Source organism: Equus przewalskii, chromosome 3, assembly GCF_037783145.1.
Source record: "Equus przewalskii isolate Varuska chromosome 3, EquPr2, whole genome shotgun sequence".
Taxonomy (NCBI): domain Eukaryota; kingdom Metazoa; phylum Chordata; class Mammalia; order Perissodactyla; family Equidae; genus Equus; species Equus przewalskii.
In genome coordinates this window covers 3,089,262-3,105,354 of record NC_091833.1, presented here as the reverse complement: position 1 = coordinate 3,105,354, position 16,093 = coordinate 3,089,262, and the positions used below count along the sequence as shown (strand labels likewise).

The window sequence follows — 16,093 nt, the reverse complement described above, 5'->3', positions numbered from 1 at the left end:
GCAGAGCCTTCACACTAAAGCAAAACAGAGCCAACTGCAGAGCCCGCAGCGGCCCTGCAAACCCACCCAGCGCCCATCACCGCGGAGGCCGCCCGGGCCGTCACAGGTGGAGCGCACCTGCACCTCAGACTCCCTGCTCCTTTCCTGCATCCAGGTTCCCACCTTAGCACAGACTTCAGAACTACCCCCTGGGAAGATGCGACGCGACGCTCCCTGAGCCAAGCTCCGTGCCCAGCACGTCCCGTCCTCACACTGCCCTTGCAAGAGCCCGTTCTCCAGACGAGCACACTGAGGCTCAGGGAGCTGGAGACTTGCTGGGAAGTCAGAGCAGCAACTTGCACCAGATCTCCCAGCTCCAGACTCCGGGAGTTCGGGACCGTCCGCAGCCCGGACAGGAGGCAGCAGGCCAGCATCTGTCACAGCGCTGAGCCTGGGGCGGAGGCTCGGGGCGGGGCTGCAGTTCACTTGGGCTGCACGTTCACGTAAGATGCTGTAGCCCCTTGGAAGCAGCCAAAGACAGGCGTCAGGACTCGGGGGCTCTGGCAGTCACCAAGCCCTGGGGGGCTTCCCCTCCTTTTGGGGGGCCTGTGTCCTTTTGAGCAACATTTGAAAGGACCCCTTTCTTTCCAACAGTCATGTTTGTGCACAGAGTTTAGCAATTTTAGAGGGCTACTGGACCTCCCCCAACACCAATCTGATCTGAACCCACCCCCTGTGCAAACAAAGGGGAGCCTGAGGCCCAGGGCTGGGCCTGGATTTACCTCCCCCATCTCTGTGTGGTTGGGGTCTGGGCCTCTAGACAGGAGGGCAGGGAGGCCGCCTGCCCAGGGCCCCGGAGACGCCGTGCACAGGCCCGCCAGTCACCTACCTGACGTTCTGGTGCCGCTTCACGTAGAGGCTGTGGAAGTTGTTGTCCGGCACACAGCGGCGGTCCCCCCGCTCCTTGAGCTTCTCGATGATGGCCAGCTTCATGCCCATGGAGATGTGCGCCGGCAGCACTGACAGCAGCAAGTTCTCCTGGGCAGCGCGGGGCAGGCAGCGCAGAGTCAGGCCCCAGGCCTGACCCACCCGGCCCTGTCTTCTCCACCCTCCTGCCTGCTCCGCCCGCAGCACCCTCCATCTCTGCTGGCCGATGCCCTGCCACCAGCCCAGCCAGGCCCACACGCTCCGTGTCCCCAGCACCCCCGGGTGAGGCCTGCATGAGAGTCTAGCCCTGCACCCTACGCACACGCTGCTCAACAAGCAACTGACGTCCAGGGAGAAAGGACACAGGGCATGGGGCCTGGGAGATAGCCAGGGAGGGCTGGGCAGGGGCCGGGCTGTGGCTCTCGCGGGAGGCAGGGTGCCCACCTGCTGGCGCTTCTCAATGCGCAGCTTACGCCTGATCTGGATGCACTTCACAGTGTAGGTGAAGAGGTCACGGGAGGCGTCCTGCATCTGGTGCTTATGGAAGGCGCCCGTGAGGTTCACGCACAGGAAGACAACGGCAACAGCCAGCAGCTGAGGGTGGACCGAGGGCAGACTCAGCATTCCACCAGCCCAAGGTCCCGAGGCAGCAGCCCCCTTGGTGGGCTGGTGATGGCAGCCCTGCCCCATTCTCTGACCTCCAGCCCATTCAGGCTGGCACCCTTCCTGAGGCAGGCAAGGAAACAGGCCCAGACAGGGCTGGTCTCCCGGTGAGTCGCTGTCACTACAGGACAGGTCTCACGCCCTTCTTGGCACCTGCTGGGCATTGCCCAGTCCAGGAGGGTTTGGGCCCAGAGGACAGGGAAGCTGGTCACTTCTGGGGAGGCAGGAGCGTGTCACCCTGCAGAGCCCAGAGCCCGAGGGGAGTGCCAAGCACAGTCACAGAAGGCGCAGCACCCTGCTGGCTGCCAGGGCTCCAGCCTCCACCTCCTGAAGGGGACACCAGGCCCGGGCAGGAGGACAACACATCTCTAAGTCACCATGACTTATAAATGAGTTTCACTCACTCAACACAAAGACACAAGAGAGGGTGCCCAGGCATACCCCCCACCCCTGTCAGGATAGGGCTCTGCAGACGAGACCTCAGGACAGGCCTTCACCCCACAACCACACGCTGGGCGGGGAAGGAGGCCGAGGTCAGGGCTCCAGCAAGGGGCTGAGCCTCCGGGGTTCACAGGCCAGCAGAGGAAAGGCCTCAAGGCAGGGCACCTCCCTGGGGTCGCTTCCCAGCGGACTCAGAGGAAGCCTGGTCTGAGGCCATCCAAGGCCTCTGGGACCAACTCAACCACAGCCCGGCCCAGAGTAGCCTGGGCCTACCCCCGCACCGGCAGCCTCCCGCCCCTCATCTGCAGCCCCCCGCTCCTTACCTGCAGCCCCAGGCCCAGAGCCCCCCGTCTCTCACCTGCAGCCCCCTGCACCTCACCTACAGCCCCACGCCCTTCACCTACAGCCCCACACCCCTCACCTGCAGCCCCACGCCCCTCACTGCAGCCCCGACCCCTCACCTGCAGCCCCACGCCCCTCACTGCAGGCCCTGACCCTTCACCTGCAGCCCCACGCCCCTCACTGCAGGCCCTGACCCTTCACCTGCAGCCCCACGCCCCTCACTGCAGGCCCTGACCCTTCACCTGCAGCCCCACGCCCCTCACTGCAGGCCCTGACCCTTCACCTGCAGCCCCATGCCCCTCACTGTAGCCCCGACCCCTCACCTGCAGCCCCACGCCTCTCACTGCAGGCCCTGACCCTTCACCTGCAGCCCCACACCCCTCACTGCAGCCCCGACCCCTCACCTGCAGCTGTACCCCCCTCACTAGAGCCCCTGACCACTCACCTGCAGCCCCACGCCCCTCACTGCAGCCCCTGACCCCTCACCTGCAGCCCCACGCCCCTCACTGTAGCCCCTGACCCCTCACCTGCAGCCCCACGCCCCTCACTGCAGCCCCTGACCCTTCACCTGCAGCCCCACGCCCCTCACTGCAGCCCCGACCCCTCACCTGCAGCCCCACGCCCCTCACTGCAGGCCCTGACCCTTCACCTGCAGCCCCACGCCCCTCACTGTAGCCCCGACCCCTCACCTGCAGCCTCACGCCCCTCACTGCAGGCCCTGACCCTTCACCTGCAGCCCCACGCCCCTCACTGTAGCCCCGACCCCTCACCTGCAGCCTCACGCCCCTCACTGCAGGCCCTGACCCTTCACCTGCAGCCCCACGCCCCTCACTGCAGCCCCGACCCCTCACCTGCAGCTGTACCCCCCTCACTAGAGCCCCTGACCACTCACCTGCAGCCCCACGCCCCTCACTGCAGCCCCCGACCCCTCACCTGCAGCCCCACGCCCCTCACTGCAGCCCCTGACCCCTCGCCTGCAGCCCCACGCCCCTCACTGCAGCCCCTGACCCCTCACCTGCAGCCCCACGCTGACGCTGGGCTTTGTGAAGATCTCCATGACAGTGCCAAGCACCAGGAGGTGGGAGGTGCTGGAGATGACCCCCACCACTATGGCCCCCTGCATGCTGAAGGGCAGCAGTGTGTACACCACGAAGACAACGAACAGGAAGAAGGGCACCTAGGGACAGGCAGTCATGAGTCTGGGGCCCGGGACACGGCCTGAGCCTGAGGTGACATCAGGCCCCCGAAGCCTCTTGTCTTCTGGGGACAGCCCCAGAAACCTGAATCCTGAGCCCTCTGTCCTCAGGTCGGCCCCTTGCCCCTCCCCTGCATGGTGAGAGCCAGCAATAGACACACACTGGAACATCCGCTTCTGGGTCGGGCCCAGCATTACTATTATTCATCGTCTCCTAAGAGCTGATTTACGATCTGGGGCCAAGGCAGAGCCTCCCCAGGAGCAAGGCTCCATGGCCCCGTGGCCCAGGGAGTTCCAGCTTGGTGCCTGTGGCCCTGTGGCTCTCCCTCCACAGGAACAGAAATTATGGGAAGGCTGGGCAGGGCCCCCTCACCTGCCACCCAGCAGCACAGCCCCACCCGGCCTGTCCACTCCGCAAGCTGACCACTGCCATCCAACCTGTCCTGCATGCACCCCTTCTAGGAACAGCCCCCTCCCCTGAGATTTCAGTCTGCATAGCTCCTATGAGCCTCACCCTACCCCAGACTCAGGAGCATCAGATGACCAGTCCCACCGGTCAGAGGGTACCACCCCGTGGCCATAGTGAACCTCAAGCTGGTTGAGAAGGACTCTCTCTTTCACCTAGGAGTAAGCTGGTGGGCTGGCAGCCTAGAGCCGCTGTGGCCATCTCTGCCCCAACATGGGGATGGCCTGCTCGGAAATGAAACAACACAGAGGAAAGCAGAGCTGAGAGAAAGCAGGACCTGGCCATCCTGCTGGAGGTCCCCGGCTGGAAAGGGCCCAAGGCCAGCACACGAAATGCAGGCCCATTCTCCAGAAGGGACCCGATGCCCAGAAAGGGCGAGAGTTGCCAGGTGCACAGCTGGCTGGAGGCATCCAGCTGCCAGGGTCGCGGGGGTCCCCTGCCCTCTTACCTGCTGCCACGCACAGGCCGCCTTCCTCCACGAGTCAAACACCAGCACATAGCCCAGCGTCACAAGGCAGGCCCAGATGAGCAGTGCTGAGGCCCTGAGCCACCGCCGGACGAGGCACTCGACATACACCAGCACATAGAGAGCCACAAACACGGCGAGCATTAAGAATACTGTCCCCAGGACAGCCGGGTTTCTGGAGGGGTCCTGGGTGGGGCAAACACACAGAAATGCCACAGCCTTCCCAGCAAGGAGCTGCTTTCTCCAGAAAGCCTGCCAGGTTAGCCTGCCCAGCCAGCCCTGAGCAGTGTCACCTGTGGCTTCCTCCACGAGAGCAGTGTCTACGCTCCCTCTAAACACCAGGTTCTCTGGTGCTTAGCATCTGGTGTTCAGACCACCAAACACCTTCAGGATTTGTGCTGTTGTCTCTGCCAGGACTGCCTACATGGCCGCCTTTCCCTAGTCACCTGCGGAGCCCTCAGCATCCTTCACAGCCCAGCCGCGCTACTCTCCCTCCCCACCCCTGCCCTGGGTTCCCAGGGCCTTCTGTGCACACCTGCAGGGGACAAGCACAAGAGGACGGGAGAAAAGGCCTGGAAAGCCTCCCGGAGAGGCCACTGCTCCTGACTCTTAAAGAATGAATGGAGGTTTCCGAGGAAATGATGAGTAAGGGCGTCCCAGATAGGGGAAGAGCTGGAGAAAAGGTGCACAGGTGACACCAGGGGCTTGCAGGAAGGACCATTTGCAGATGCAACAGCATCTGGTTTCCCCCGGGGGTCCCTAAGACCCATGACCAGAGGCTGACCTGGGAGCCACATATAGTAAGTACCCCATAACTATTTGCTGAATGCCAAAACAAATGTCCTGTGGTTTGCAGCCACAGAGACATGGGCAGCACTGACAGCACCTACTGGGTGCAGCCACTTTACACATAGCACCCTGTCAGCAGTCTGTAGTCTCTGCCGTTTTCTTCCAGAACTCTGCTGTTCCATACAGTAGCCACTAGCTGCATGTGGCTATTCAAAATTAAACTCACATTAATTAAAAATAAAATTAAAAATTCAGTTCCTCAGTCACACTAGCCACATTCAAAGTGCTCGACAGCTGCACACAGGGAGCGGCTGTCGCAAGGCGAGGCCTAAGTCAGGGACGACGTTAGCGTGTCTGCTGGACAGCCGTGTAGGGCAGGGTTCTGAGGCCACAGCCAGGCTCTGTGGGAAGGGGTGCTGGGATGGATTCATGTCAGCCCCGGTGCCGGAAGTGGAAGCAGTGGTACACAGGCCATCCCTGACCTGGGTCTTTGACAGAATCGAAGCTCATTGTGGAGAAAAGCAAGGGTAATTCATCTGGTCAAATTAATGTAATATGTGAAACCACCCTAGACTTCAAGATTAAAAAACCTGTCTCCCACCAGCCCAAATATGCTCCATAGCACTTTACAGATGCAGCCCCGGCACAGAGAAGATAGTGACGCGCCCAAGGGCTCGCAAGTACAGAGCGTCAGAGCCGAGATCTCACCCCAGGGAGGCCCCCACTGCCATGGGTGCCCTCACTCACCCCCTGGCTGAAGGTGATGACGATGAGTGCAACGCAGGCGGCGATGGCCACCAGCAGGAGCGTGAGCAGCAGCGGCCCGTGCTGGCTGGTGAGGCGGTACTTCTCGTAGAGTGCGTGTTCGTCCGGGTCCTCCTCGCCCTCGTTGAGGAAGTAGCGCCCCTTGGCCGGCATCCTCCTCCCTTGGCACCCCGCCCGGCAGCCCACTCAGGAGACTCCACAGCCCGGGGAGCATCTGTCTGCCGACACCCTCCCGGTGGCCTAGGCCTCTGGCCTCTCACAGCCTGGCCGGTGGGCGTGGGGAGGGGCGCCCGGGGCCTGCAGCTCCATGGGCAATGCTGGGTCTGTACCGCTGCAGCCACCAGGCCTTGCTCAGTGCGCCACCCGCATCCTCCTCTGCGTCCTGGCCAGGCTGGCCAGGTCCTCAGCTCTGCAGAGACACACAGCAGAGCCAGATGTGAGTGGACAGGCCGGTCGGGGAAGGACCCGCGTCAGGGGAGAGCGGGGCCAGAATTCACAGAACCTGGGGTCTGATTCACTCAACCTGAACCTCACTTCCGGGTGCTGTTGAAGGCTCTGCCCACTCCACGGCCATAAAGCTGGACCCCAGTGTTTCCGAGAACTGCCCTGTGCCACACGTGGCTATTTAAAATGAAACTTAAGTTGATTAAAAATGAGATTAAAAATTCAGTCCCTCAGTGACACCAGACATATTTCACGTGCTCCACGGCCACATGGGGCAGGTGCTATTATATTGGGCAGCACAGATACAGAGCACTTCTGTCATGCAGAAACTTCTACTGACAGTGCTCCTCTAGAGCTGGGACTGCTTCACTGTCGCGTGTGTGTCTGATCCATCGCAGGGACCCCGCATGCACGGTGTGAGGCAGGGATCAAGGTTCATTTCTTTTTTTCGAGTGGATGTTGCACTATTCCGGCAGCATTTAGTGAAGCCACCATCCCTCCCCCAGAATTTCAGGGGCCCCACCTTTGTCATGAGTCAGGTGACTGTGCCTGTGAGGTCCATTTGCAGGCTTTCTCCTGTCCCAGTGGTCCTTGTACAGAGAGCACTCACTCAACTACTGGGGCTGCTGGTGAGGCTGCGTCTCAGACCCCTACACCTGTCTCACCCAGAGCATCCCCCTTGCACTCATGTTATAATAAGCTTCCACATAAGACTGCATTTTTTAAAAAGGGCCCACTGACAGGAATTTAAGGAGTCTGCAAGCCTCGTTCATAGAACAGGAAGCTGAACCTCAGAGGGAACACAGTGGATCCTTTATGACAAAGCTCGGAGCAGACCCCAGGCTTGCGACACTCAGCCCAGATGGGCCCCCTCTTTTCCCAGCACCATTCATTCATTTGCTCATTCATTTATTCCAAAAAGGCGTGTCAATCATGCCAATGGCACAGCAGGCCCACTACACTTCCTGTGTGGCAGCCTGGCTCTCTCCCTGGGGCTCCCAGTCCTCAAAGAGAGAAAGTCACCAAACAGTGTGCAATCCCTAGATGCAGCAGCTGGGGCTTGGGGGCAGCTGCCATATTCCCAGCAGGAACCCTGTGTCAAGGGGGCAGCCCTGGACTGGAGTCCAGGCCCCTGATGTCCTCCAGGCCTGCCTCAGGGATTGGAACCAGGACAGGGCAGATGGCAGAGGGCAGGGAGGCTGGAAGACGGAAAGGCTCGGGGCAGAAATGGCACAAATGGCTCCCGGCAGAAGCTGCGAGAGAAAGGCGGTCCAGAGCCTCCAAAGGCAGAAGAGCAGGGTATCCAGAGTCCCAGAGTCCGAGTGAAGCCCCCTTGAGTACCCCCTGCCATGAGGACCCTGCGGCCACTGTGGCTCCAGGAGCCACCTAAGGCACTACTGCCCTGGGAACAAAAGGGGAAACCACATATTTGAGGGTGGAGAGAAGGCTCCTCTTTGCCAGAGCTCCTGGCTCCCTCTGCTCCCCCCAGGCCCAGGCAGGTGTCCACAAGCCTTGGCACCTGCTTAACCTGGGCCACCCTGGGGGGGTGGGGCCCAGGGCTGCCAAAGGGCCTGAAGTGCTGAGAGAAGCTGCAAATCTGATTCTACAGGAAATATTCCTTTTTAAATGTTGGCAACTAATTTTAAAAATGTGAGTGGTGCAGCCAACTCGTTTGAATCTTTAAATCTAAACTAACCAGACTTTATTCCCCAAGAGGCATTTTTTGACTAGTAACCATACATGACCAGCCCTGTAGGGTCTGCAAAACAAGACGAAGCCCCTGCCCTGAGAAGCCCCCAGTCCAGGGCGCCCCTAAAGCAGCAGTGTGCAGTCACGACAGACGCCTGCACACACATCGCCACTCTCACCTTCACAACCTGCTAAGGCCAAGGTGTTATGGCCATTTTATAGATGTGGAACTGAGCCCAGAGAGGTAGAGTGGCTTGCCTAAGATCACACAGCTGGGGCTGGTTGGTAGAAGGGCTGGGACTCAAACCGGGGTCAGCCAGCTCCCACAGCAGGACTCCACTGAGCTCCTTCCAGCAGCAGCAGCTCCTGGTGAATGAAACAGTTGCCACAAGCATATGACACTGCCTGTCCCTCTGGCCTGGTGCACCAGGAGTGCCAGGGTGAGAAACCCTGAACACCAAGGGGCCGGAGCAACTCCCAGCAGCCACTCTATGCCCCAGACCAGAGCTGTGAGCAGCCAGAACACGCAGACGTGCACATGCACGCACACACGTGCCCCACGATGCCGTGCACCCCAGACGCCAGCCTGCCCTCCCAGGTGTGAGAAGCTGGGCTGAGCCAGGCCTGGGAGAGAGGGGCCTTGTGAAAGGTTCCCGGGGGCCTGTGGGGACCCCGGCTCAGTAAATACTCCTCTTGGGGATCTAAATAGCCACTTCCTGGGCAACGACAGGCCGGAGAGGAGGCAGACAATGGTCAGCACTGGGCATGGGGACTTGGGCCCATCCAGGGACCTCAACCAGCTCTTGGGCCAAGTGAGCAGTGCGAGGCAGGGCTGGGGCTGGGAGAGGCTGCACCGACCACTCCTGAGAGATAGCCCGAGAACCCACCAGGCATCTCCACAGGCCAGCTCCTTTCTAGGAGCCACCCCCAAATCCAGATCCAGATGCCCCCTCTGCCCAAGAAGGCTCCAAGGCCCCTCTCTCCCATCACCAGCTCTCTTGCCATCACTGACTCAGCTGGGACCGGAGGGCCCCTCTGAGGCCCTGATGAAGGAACTCCATCCTTGTTGCCATGTCACCAGCAAATGACTGTGCAGCCCCAGCTTGTACACCCCGGTGACAGGGAGCTCAGCACCTTTCAAGGCAGTGTTCTCCATCCCTGAGCACTCCTGCCTGTAAGTCCTACCTCCCCTCAAGCTAAGCCCTGTCTCCCCATCCCTCCCCCACCCTAACCTGTTGGTCCTGTCTGAACCCAAAGACACCGAGAGCAGAGACACGAACTCAGGAGCCTCCAGGCCCCTTTCCTGGAGCTCCAGGGTCCCTCACTGTCATTCACACCTCACTAGCACTCTGGCTGGGGACCGGGGGAGTGGGACCCCAAGGGTCCAGCTGGGGAGAGGGTGTTTCCTGCTCTCTCAGGCCCCTGGTTCAGGAGCCACATGACCCAGGTCTGGCTAATCAGCATAGTCTCTCACAAGCCCCAGGTACCAGTTTAAGGACGAACATGTAACCAAAATCGTCTCTTTGGGACGTTTGCTGACCCATGGGAAAGAGATGCTCTCTTTTGCTGGTGGCCTGGAGCTGCTGGCGGCCACCTGAGCCACCACTAGGAGACAGCCCACCTGAGAATGAAGCTAACACAGAGAACTGGAGGGAGACAGAGACCCAAAACTATCCCCCGCCCCGGGCCCCTAGATCCAGCTCTGCCTGAAGCTCAAGCAACCTCCATATATCATAACTGCATGGGACAATCAATGCCCCTTTTAACTGAAGCCAGTCTGAGTTTCTATCACTTGCAACCAGAGTCCCAAGGTCCATGTTGAGCCTCCTGCCCCAGTGTGCTGCGGCCAGGAAGCCCTCATGGCCGCTTGATGCATCCAGAGTCAGGAGAGAGGGCCCCACTTAGCTCAGAGGTGAACGGGGCCCCTGCAGACACAGCCCATCCTGGAGACTTCCTCTGGAAGGGGGCGTGGTCAGGAGGGAACCCCCATAGCTCTGCCCGGAGTCCACGGCCCGGGCCCAGCCAGGCTGCAGAGGACCTGGGGCAGCAGGGCTGCAGGAGGCTGGGTGGGGGCTCATCACATCCTCTCCAGTCGCTTCCGGAGACTCCTCCCCTGCAGGAGGAATTAGGGGCCCAGGGCATACGTAGGTGGAAATGGACACCAGGGGTACCGCCTCCTCCCTGAAAAGACGGGCGCTGAGCTCCCTGTAGCCTGTGCTAGAGCAGGGTGGACAAAACAAAACCTACTGAGCACTTACTGTGCACCCAGCACTCTGGTCTCTTTAAATCCACATACCTTAGTATGACCACGGACTCCATTTTATGGATGTGGGAACTGAGAAACAGAGAGGTTCAGTCATTTGCCTGAGGTCACACAGCTAGTAAAAGAGAGCTGGGATTTGAACACAGGCCATCTGAGGTCCACCTCTTGTCCTGACCATCCTCATAGTGTTGACATCCACAGAGCCCATAACATCTCCAAATGCCAACCCCTTCCTGCCCCCGCCATCAAGGCCCAGGACAGAGGGTGGGGGCAAAGTAGACCCCATCAAGGACCTCCCTCTGCCTTGTAGGGCAAGGTCAGGGAGCCCTCTCTCAGCCAGCAAGATCCAGAAGGGCCTCTTCCTCCAGGAAGCCCTCTGAGCTACCCCTGTACACCCTCTTCTCCCTTCCCTGCAACCAAGGCAGGACTGTGGCCTCCTCGCCAAATACCGTCTGGCAGGTCCAGCTTCTCAACCAGAAGAGCTGCTGGAAACCAGGGGCTGGGGCCTCAAATTATGACTGCAGGGCTGGGCGTTTGGGGCTGCTGAGGAAATCCTTCCCCAGCGGAACTGGCTGAGCCGGCAGCACCCTCAGCCCTGCCGCACCCCCCGGGGAGTTACAGACCACCCCCAGCTTTCACAGACACGCCGAGGCACCCACTTCCTCCCCGAGCGGGGCTGGCAGGCACCCCAGCCTGGCTTCCTCTGGCCCAGCACTTGCAGGCCCCAGGGCTGCAGGGGGCCAAGGCCTCAGAAAGGGGAAGTGGGGGCCCCGGGGCGGGCAGGCCTGCCGGGAGGGGAAGGCCAGCTGTGCCCAGCCCGGGACCACACTGCTGCCGCCAGCCCTGCCAGCCCTATCTCCCCTGGGGGGCCGGCCTGCGGCTCCCCCAGGCCAGGGCAGAGGCGGTCCTCGTCTGCGGAGCAACCTTGCAGCAGTGCCATCCCCTCAGCAGCCACGGGGCTTCGAGAAGGACAACCAGTGGCTGCCTGGCCCAGCACGAGCCTGGCCCAAAGAGGAACCCAGGAAACCTCAGGGGACCAAGCGATTCCAGTCTGGCTGGCATTCAAGCCCTCCCCTCCATCAGCGCCAGCCCCACACCGGCCCCTCCATCCCCCAGAGCCCGGCAGCCCTCGGCCTCTCCACAGCTCTGTGCACAGGGGGCCTGACCTCCCTCTCTACTCCCCTCTCTCCCAGGCACGCCCCCTGGGAGGCCTTCCCCGACCCCTGTCAACGTCCCCTTTGTCAGACGTCCCAGCGCCCGCCTCCCCACACTGCTGAGGCAGGATCTGTGTCTGTGGCCTGCAGCTGGGCCCCAGCAAATGCACGTGGAATGGATGGATGGACGGATGGATGGACAGACGGACGGACAGATGATGGATGGATGGATGGATGGATGGACGGATGGACACACGGACAGACGGATGAACGGACAGACGGATGGGTAGATGGACAGGCAAACCAACCAGCTGTATCCCAAACCAGCGGAAAGGTGGGAGAAGCAAGCAGGGGGGCCTTGGTGAGGAAGGAGGGGCCGCCATGAGGACAGAAGGCGATGAAGAGATGAGGAAAGGGTCTCCGTCAGAAGAGCGGAGGCCTCACCCGCCGGGTGGCTGTGCCTGAGAGGGAGGTGGCCTGGGTTCAGAGCCCAGCTCTGCTGCCACTGGCCGCCTGAGTGGCAGAGTTGCCTAACACTCCAGGCCTCAGTTTTCTCATCGGTAAACTGTGGTGCTGACGTGCAAGCTGCGGGGAGAGTAGGCACAGGTCATGATGGACAACAGGCCAGGCGTACGGGGACAAAACGGCCAGTGAGCCCAGAGAAGAGGACGAAGGCTCCGTTCCCAGAGCTGAGGGAGCCCGACCACGGGGCCCAATCAGAGAGACAGGTGCGAAGAGGGCAGGGCGCCCAAGGACCCGCTACGTCATCCCCCCACTGCCTGGTGACAGCCTGCAAAGCCACCAGGCAGGGGCAAAAGCCAAAGCCCCCCACTAATGCACCCCCAGCCATCCCCGCCCCCCAGCATGCTCCCCAGAAGCCCCAGGCCGACTCTACCCCAGGGACCACAGGCTGCCACTCAGCCCTGGAGTGCAGAGTCTGGTGGTCCAATCCCAGCTCCCAACCTGCTCTGTGACCCTGGGAAGTCCCTTGCCCCCTCTGGGCCTCGGTTAGCCCTCTTGCAAAGGCGTGGTTACATCCAACCTCTGAGGCCCAGCTCTGCACTGAGCTGGGAGTGGAGGCTGAACCATAAAATGGAAAGGATATGGTACTGAAGAAAAAGTGAAGGGGACAGCCTGGTGTTGCCACCTGGCCGCAGAGGGCTCATCCCAGGGGTGCGGCAGGGAGCTGTTCTTCATGTCTGAACCTCCCGTCCACTTTCCTCGGGGTTTCCATAGTCAGTCTCTCCTTTAACGCGCAAATACCCTGTTCACCCCTCACCCCCAAGGCTCCAGCTGCCAGGATGATAAATGCCATTTGCTCTCCCGTGGTGGTGAGCGATCCCCGGGGAAGGGTTCGCCCACCCGCTCAGGCACTCATTCCTTCAACAGACGCACACCAGCACCTTCCGTGTGCCGGGCACCAGGCTGGGGCCAAGAGGAAACTCTGCTCTGGGCACAGGCTTCCAGAAGGCAGACACCTCAGCGTCCCCTCCCCCCAGCGTCTGCAAGGGCTTGCACACAGCGGTGCTCAGGCCACAGTGCTTATTAAGTGACTAACTGATCCATCAGGCTCCCCTTTGCAAAGCAGAGCAGTGCTTTCCCCCACTCTTGCTTGAAACTCCATTAGTTTAACCGCCACCCTCGTGAGGCTCGCCCTTTAGAATGGAAGCACTTTTCACGCCCACGCTTGACAAATTTCTGATCCCGTTCCCCGAGATAAGGAAGAGTAGAAAAGGGAAGCCAAGCTGGCCTTTGGGGACCTCACGTGGTGCTAGTTCTGCCCAGGATGGCAGGACAGTGGCTTCATGCTTTCCCCAGGGCCCCACCCAGACAGCGGGTCCAATGGTGACAGCAAGGAGGCATGAATGGGGTCAGGAGGTGGGAGGAGAGATCCACTTCACAGACCTGCAGACAGATGGACCCCGGAGTAACAGTGTCTTGGAGGGGCACGGAGGACATGAGTTCGAGTCTTAACTCTTGCGCTGCTAGTCGCCTGATTAAACAGGCAGCATAGACTGGAGCGGAGTGAGCAAATTGGATGCACACCTTACCCCAGGATGGTCTCCAGAGAGCAAGAAACCATGACCGAATCCTCATCCACTGCCATGGTGGGCAGTCCTTCCCAACCTGACACAATACCTAAAACCCACACTGAAGAGACTGATAAAGTAAGTTACCTGGAAGTCTGTGTTCCTACAGACTGAAAACGATCAGGAAGCAAAAGCGAAAGATGAATGAGGAGAGCAAGGAAACATCTGCAGCTCTCCTCACGAGGAGCTGGTCTCCCTCCTATGTAAAGAGCTCCCAGCAAAACACTAACAACCCAAGAGAAAGAGGGGAGAAGAGTATGAACAGCAAGCTCTCAGAAGGCAATACAAACGGCTCTTAACCATCTGGAAAGAAGCCAGCCTCACCCGTAAAGAGAAATGTGAACTGTGAATACACGGAAAACCTTTTTTACCTATCTGATTGGGAAACATCATAGCATGTCATAAATCGGTGCTGGCCAGGCTGGCGGGGGACAGCACTCCTACCCACCCCTGGCACAAACCCCGGGGGGCACAATTGAGGCACATCTAACAAAGTCACTAACGTACACACACACCTTTTGACCCAGCAGATCCACTTCAAGTAATTTATCCCACAAACATTCTCACATGTGTGAAATGACATATGTACAACATCATTCACTGCCGCTTTACTTGTAACAGTAAACAACTGAGACCAATCCGTCTCTCAGGAGAAGCTGGAATACTATACTGCTGTCAAAAAGGGTGCGCCAGCTTGAAATGTGCCATCCCAGGGTATCCTGTGAAAAGTCCACGAAGTAACACTAACGCCTGAGATAGATAACGACTGAACCAGGACACAGAACAACCAAAACTCTTGCTTTGACAGAGTAACGAATCTTCTTTCTCATTTTCAGTTTCTATTTCTATTGTCAGAATGTAGCTTGTGCAATTTTTTTAAAACTTTTTAATAGAAAAAACAAGATCTACTGTATACATAGTGTCTACAGGTAAAACGCTATATTGTATACCCAAAAATGTTCTAAGAGAGCAGATATCGTGTGTTCTTATCACAAAAATAGTAAGAATAAAGAGGGTAAGAGGAAATTTTTGGAGATGAGGGTTAGGGCTGTGGCAGAGACTGTGCGGATGGTTCCACAAGTGTATACTTTTATCAAGATGTATGCACTAAATATGCAGTTTTTGTATGTCACTCATACTTCAGTAAAGTGGTTTTAAAAATAAACTAAAAAGGGGGCTGGCCCCGTGGCCGAGTGGTTAAGTTCGCGCGCTCCGCTGCAGGCGGCCCAGTGTTTCGTTGGTTCGAATCCTGGGCGCGGACATGGCACTGCTCATCAAACCACGCTGAGGCAGCGTCCCACATGCCACAACTAGAAGGACCCACAACCAAGAATACACAACTATGTACTAGGGGACTTTGGGGAGAAAAAGGAAAAAATACAATCTTTAAAAAAAAATAAACTAAAAAATAAAGACCCTAATAGAAAAACTCAGAGGGCAACACAAAGTCGTTGCTAAGTGAAGCAACGCTACACGTTGAATATACTAACATGGAGAGAGACGCTCCTGGCATGCGTATTGGGGCAGGTACATGTGTGTACATATGAAACTACATATGTGAACACACAAAAAATGAACAGAGCCTGTAAAAAAGAAAAGAAAAAACAAACCCCAGGTCCATCACGTCTAAGTTGCACAACCTTGAGAAGGTTACTTACCCTCTCTGTGCCTCAGTTTCCTCATTTGAAAAAAGGGAGAACAATCTTCTGACCACACAGGGCTTTGAGAGGACTCAGCGGGGGTTAGACGGGCAGAGTGTGGAGGCTGCACCTGGCACGAAGTGCCCAGTTCGAGATAACAAGTGTCTGGAGCTGGCCCGCGGGCTGCAAGGCCGGGGGAGGGCCCGAACCCACCCCTTACCCTCCTTGGCAGCCCGTCATGAGCTGGGGCCCAGGCTGCTCTGCGAGTGGCCTGGCCTCTGGGGTGGCTACAACAGCAACGAGCACCTCAGGACTGCCTTCTGGGGCCAGGGGCAGCAACACAGGCTGACGTCCCAGGCGGTGCCTAGTGGGCCAGAGGGGCAGCTGTCCACTGGGTCAGGGGGAGGCGGGGAGGCTGGCCCGAGGCAGAGAGAGGTCCCAGGCAGCATCGGGTCCTCACCCCAGGCCCCCTGGGGCTGCTGACGGGAGAGAAAGCATAAGACCCAGCCTGCAGGACACGCTTTGCAACCTCTAAACCCAGGTGGGCAAATAAAGAGGGCAGAGAGCCAGCCAGGCCAGCATCCCCACCCTCCATCAGCCTCCGGCCTCCCTCCTGAGGACCTCCACCGCAGGGAGACCCGCAGGGAAAGGGCCGGGGCAGGCCCCCCATCCTGACCCTCCCGGGGCTGGGGTCGCTCCCACTCTACTTCCACCAGGGAACCCACTCTGGGATCCTAACCCACTTGTCCAAAGGCCCCTGGCTGGAAAGCATTAGAGCTG

The 16,093-nt window shown here is 59.2% G+C and overlaps 1 protein-coding gene across 17 annotated transcripts in view; it reads right to left on the bottom strand.

The window, feature by feature from the left end:
• ADCY7 (adenylate cyclase 7) overlaps nucleotides 1–16,093 on the bottom strand; it is a 58,380-nt gene that overhangs the window by 21,546 nt on the left and 20,741 nt on the right. For 11 of the 17 annotated variants that reach the window (XR_011537893.1, XR_011537891.1, XM_070611846.1 and 8 more), the window contains exons 2-6: nucleotides 6,016–6,442; nucleotides 4,462–4,665; nucleotides 3,368–3,529; nucleotides 1,351–1,500; nucleotides 869–1,017 (exon numbers count right to left, since the gene is read on the bottom strand). Coding sequence is in view for 13 of the 17 variants with exons in the window: in XM_070611846.1 (XP_070467947.1) it covers nucleotides 869–1,017; nucleotides 1,351–1,500; nucleotides 3,368–3,529; nucleotides 4,462–4,665; nucleotides 6,016–6,186 (836 nt within the window). In the remaining 4 variants the exon portion in view is untranslated. Of the gene's footprint in view, nucleotides 1–162; nucleotides 500–868; nucleotides 1,018–1,350; nucleotides 1,501–3,367; nucleotides 3,530–4,461; nucleotides 4,666–6,015; nucleotides 6,443–8,424; nucleotides 8,533–16,093 lie in introns of those variants that run through there. The other 6 variants (XR_011537894.1, XR_011537892.1, XM_070611841.1 and 3 more) reach the window with 2 other exon arrangements.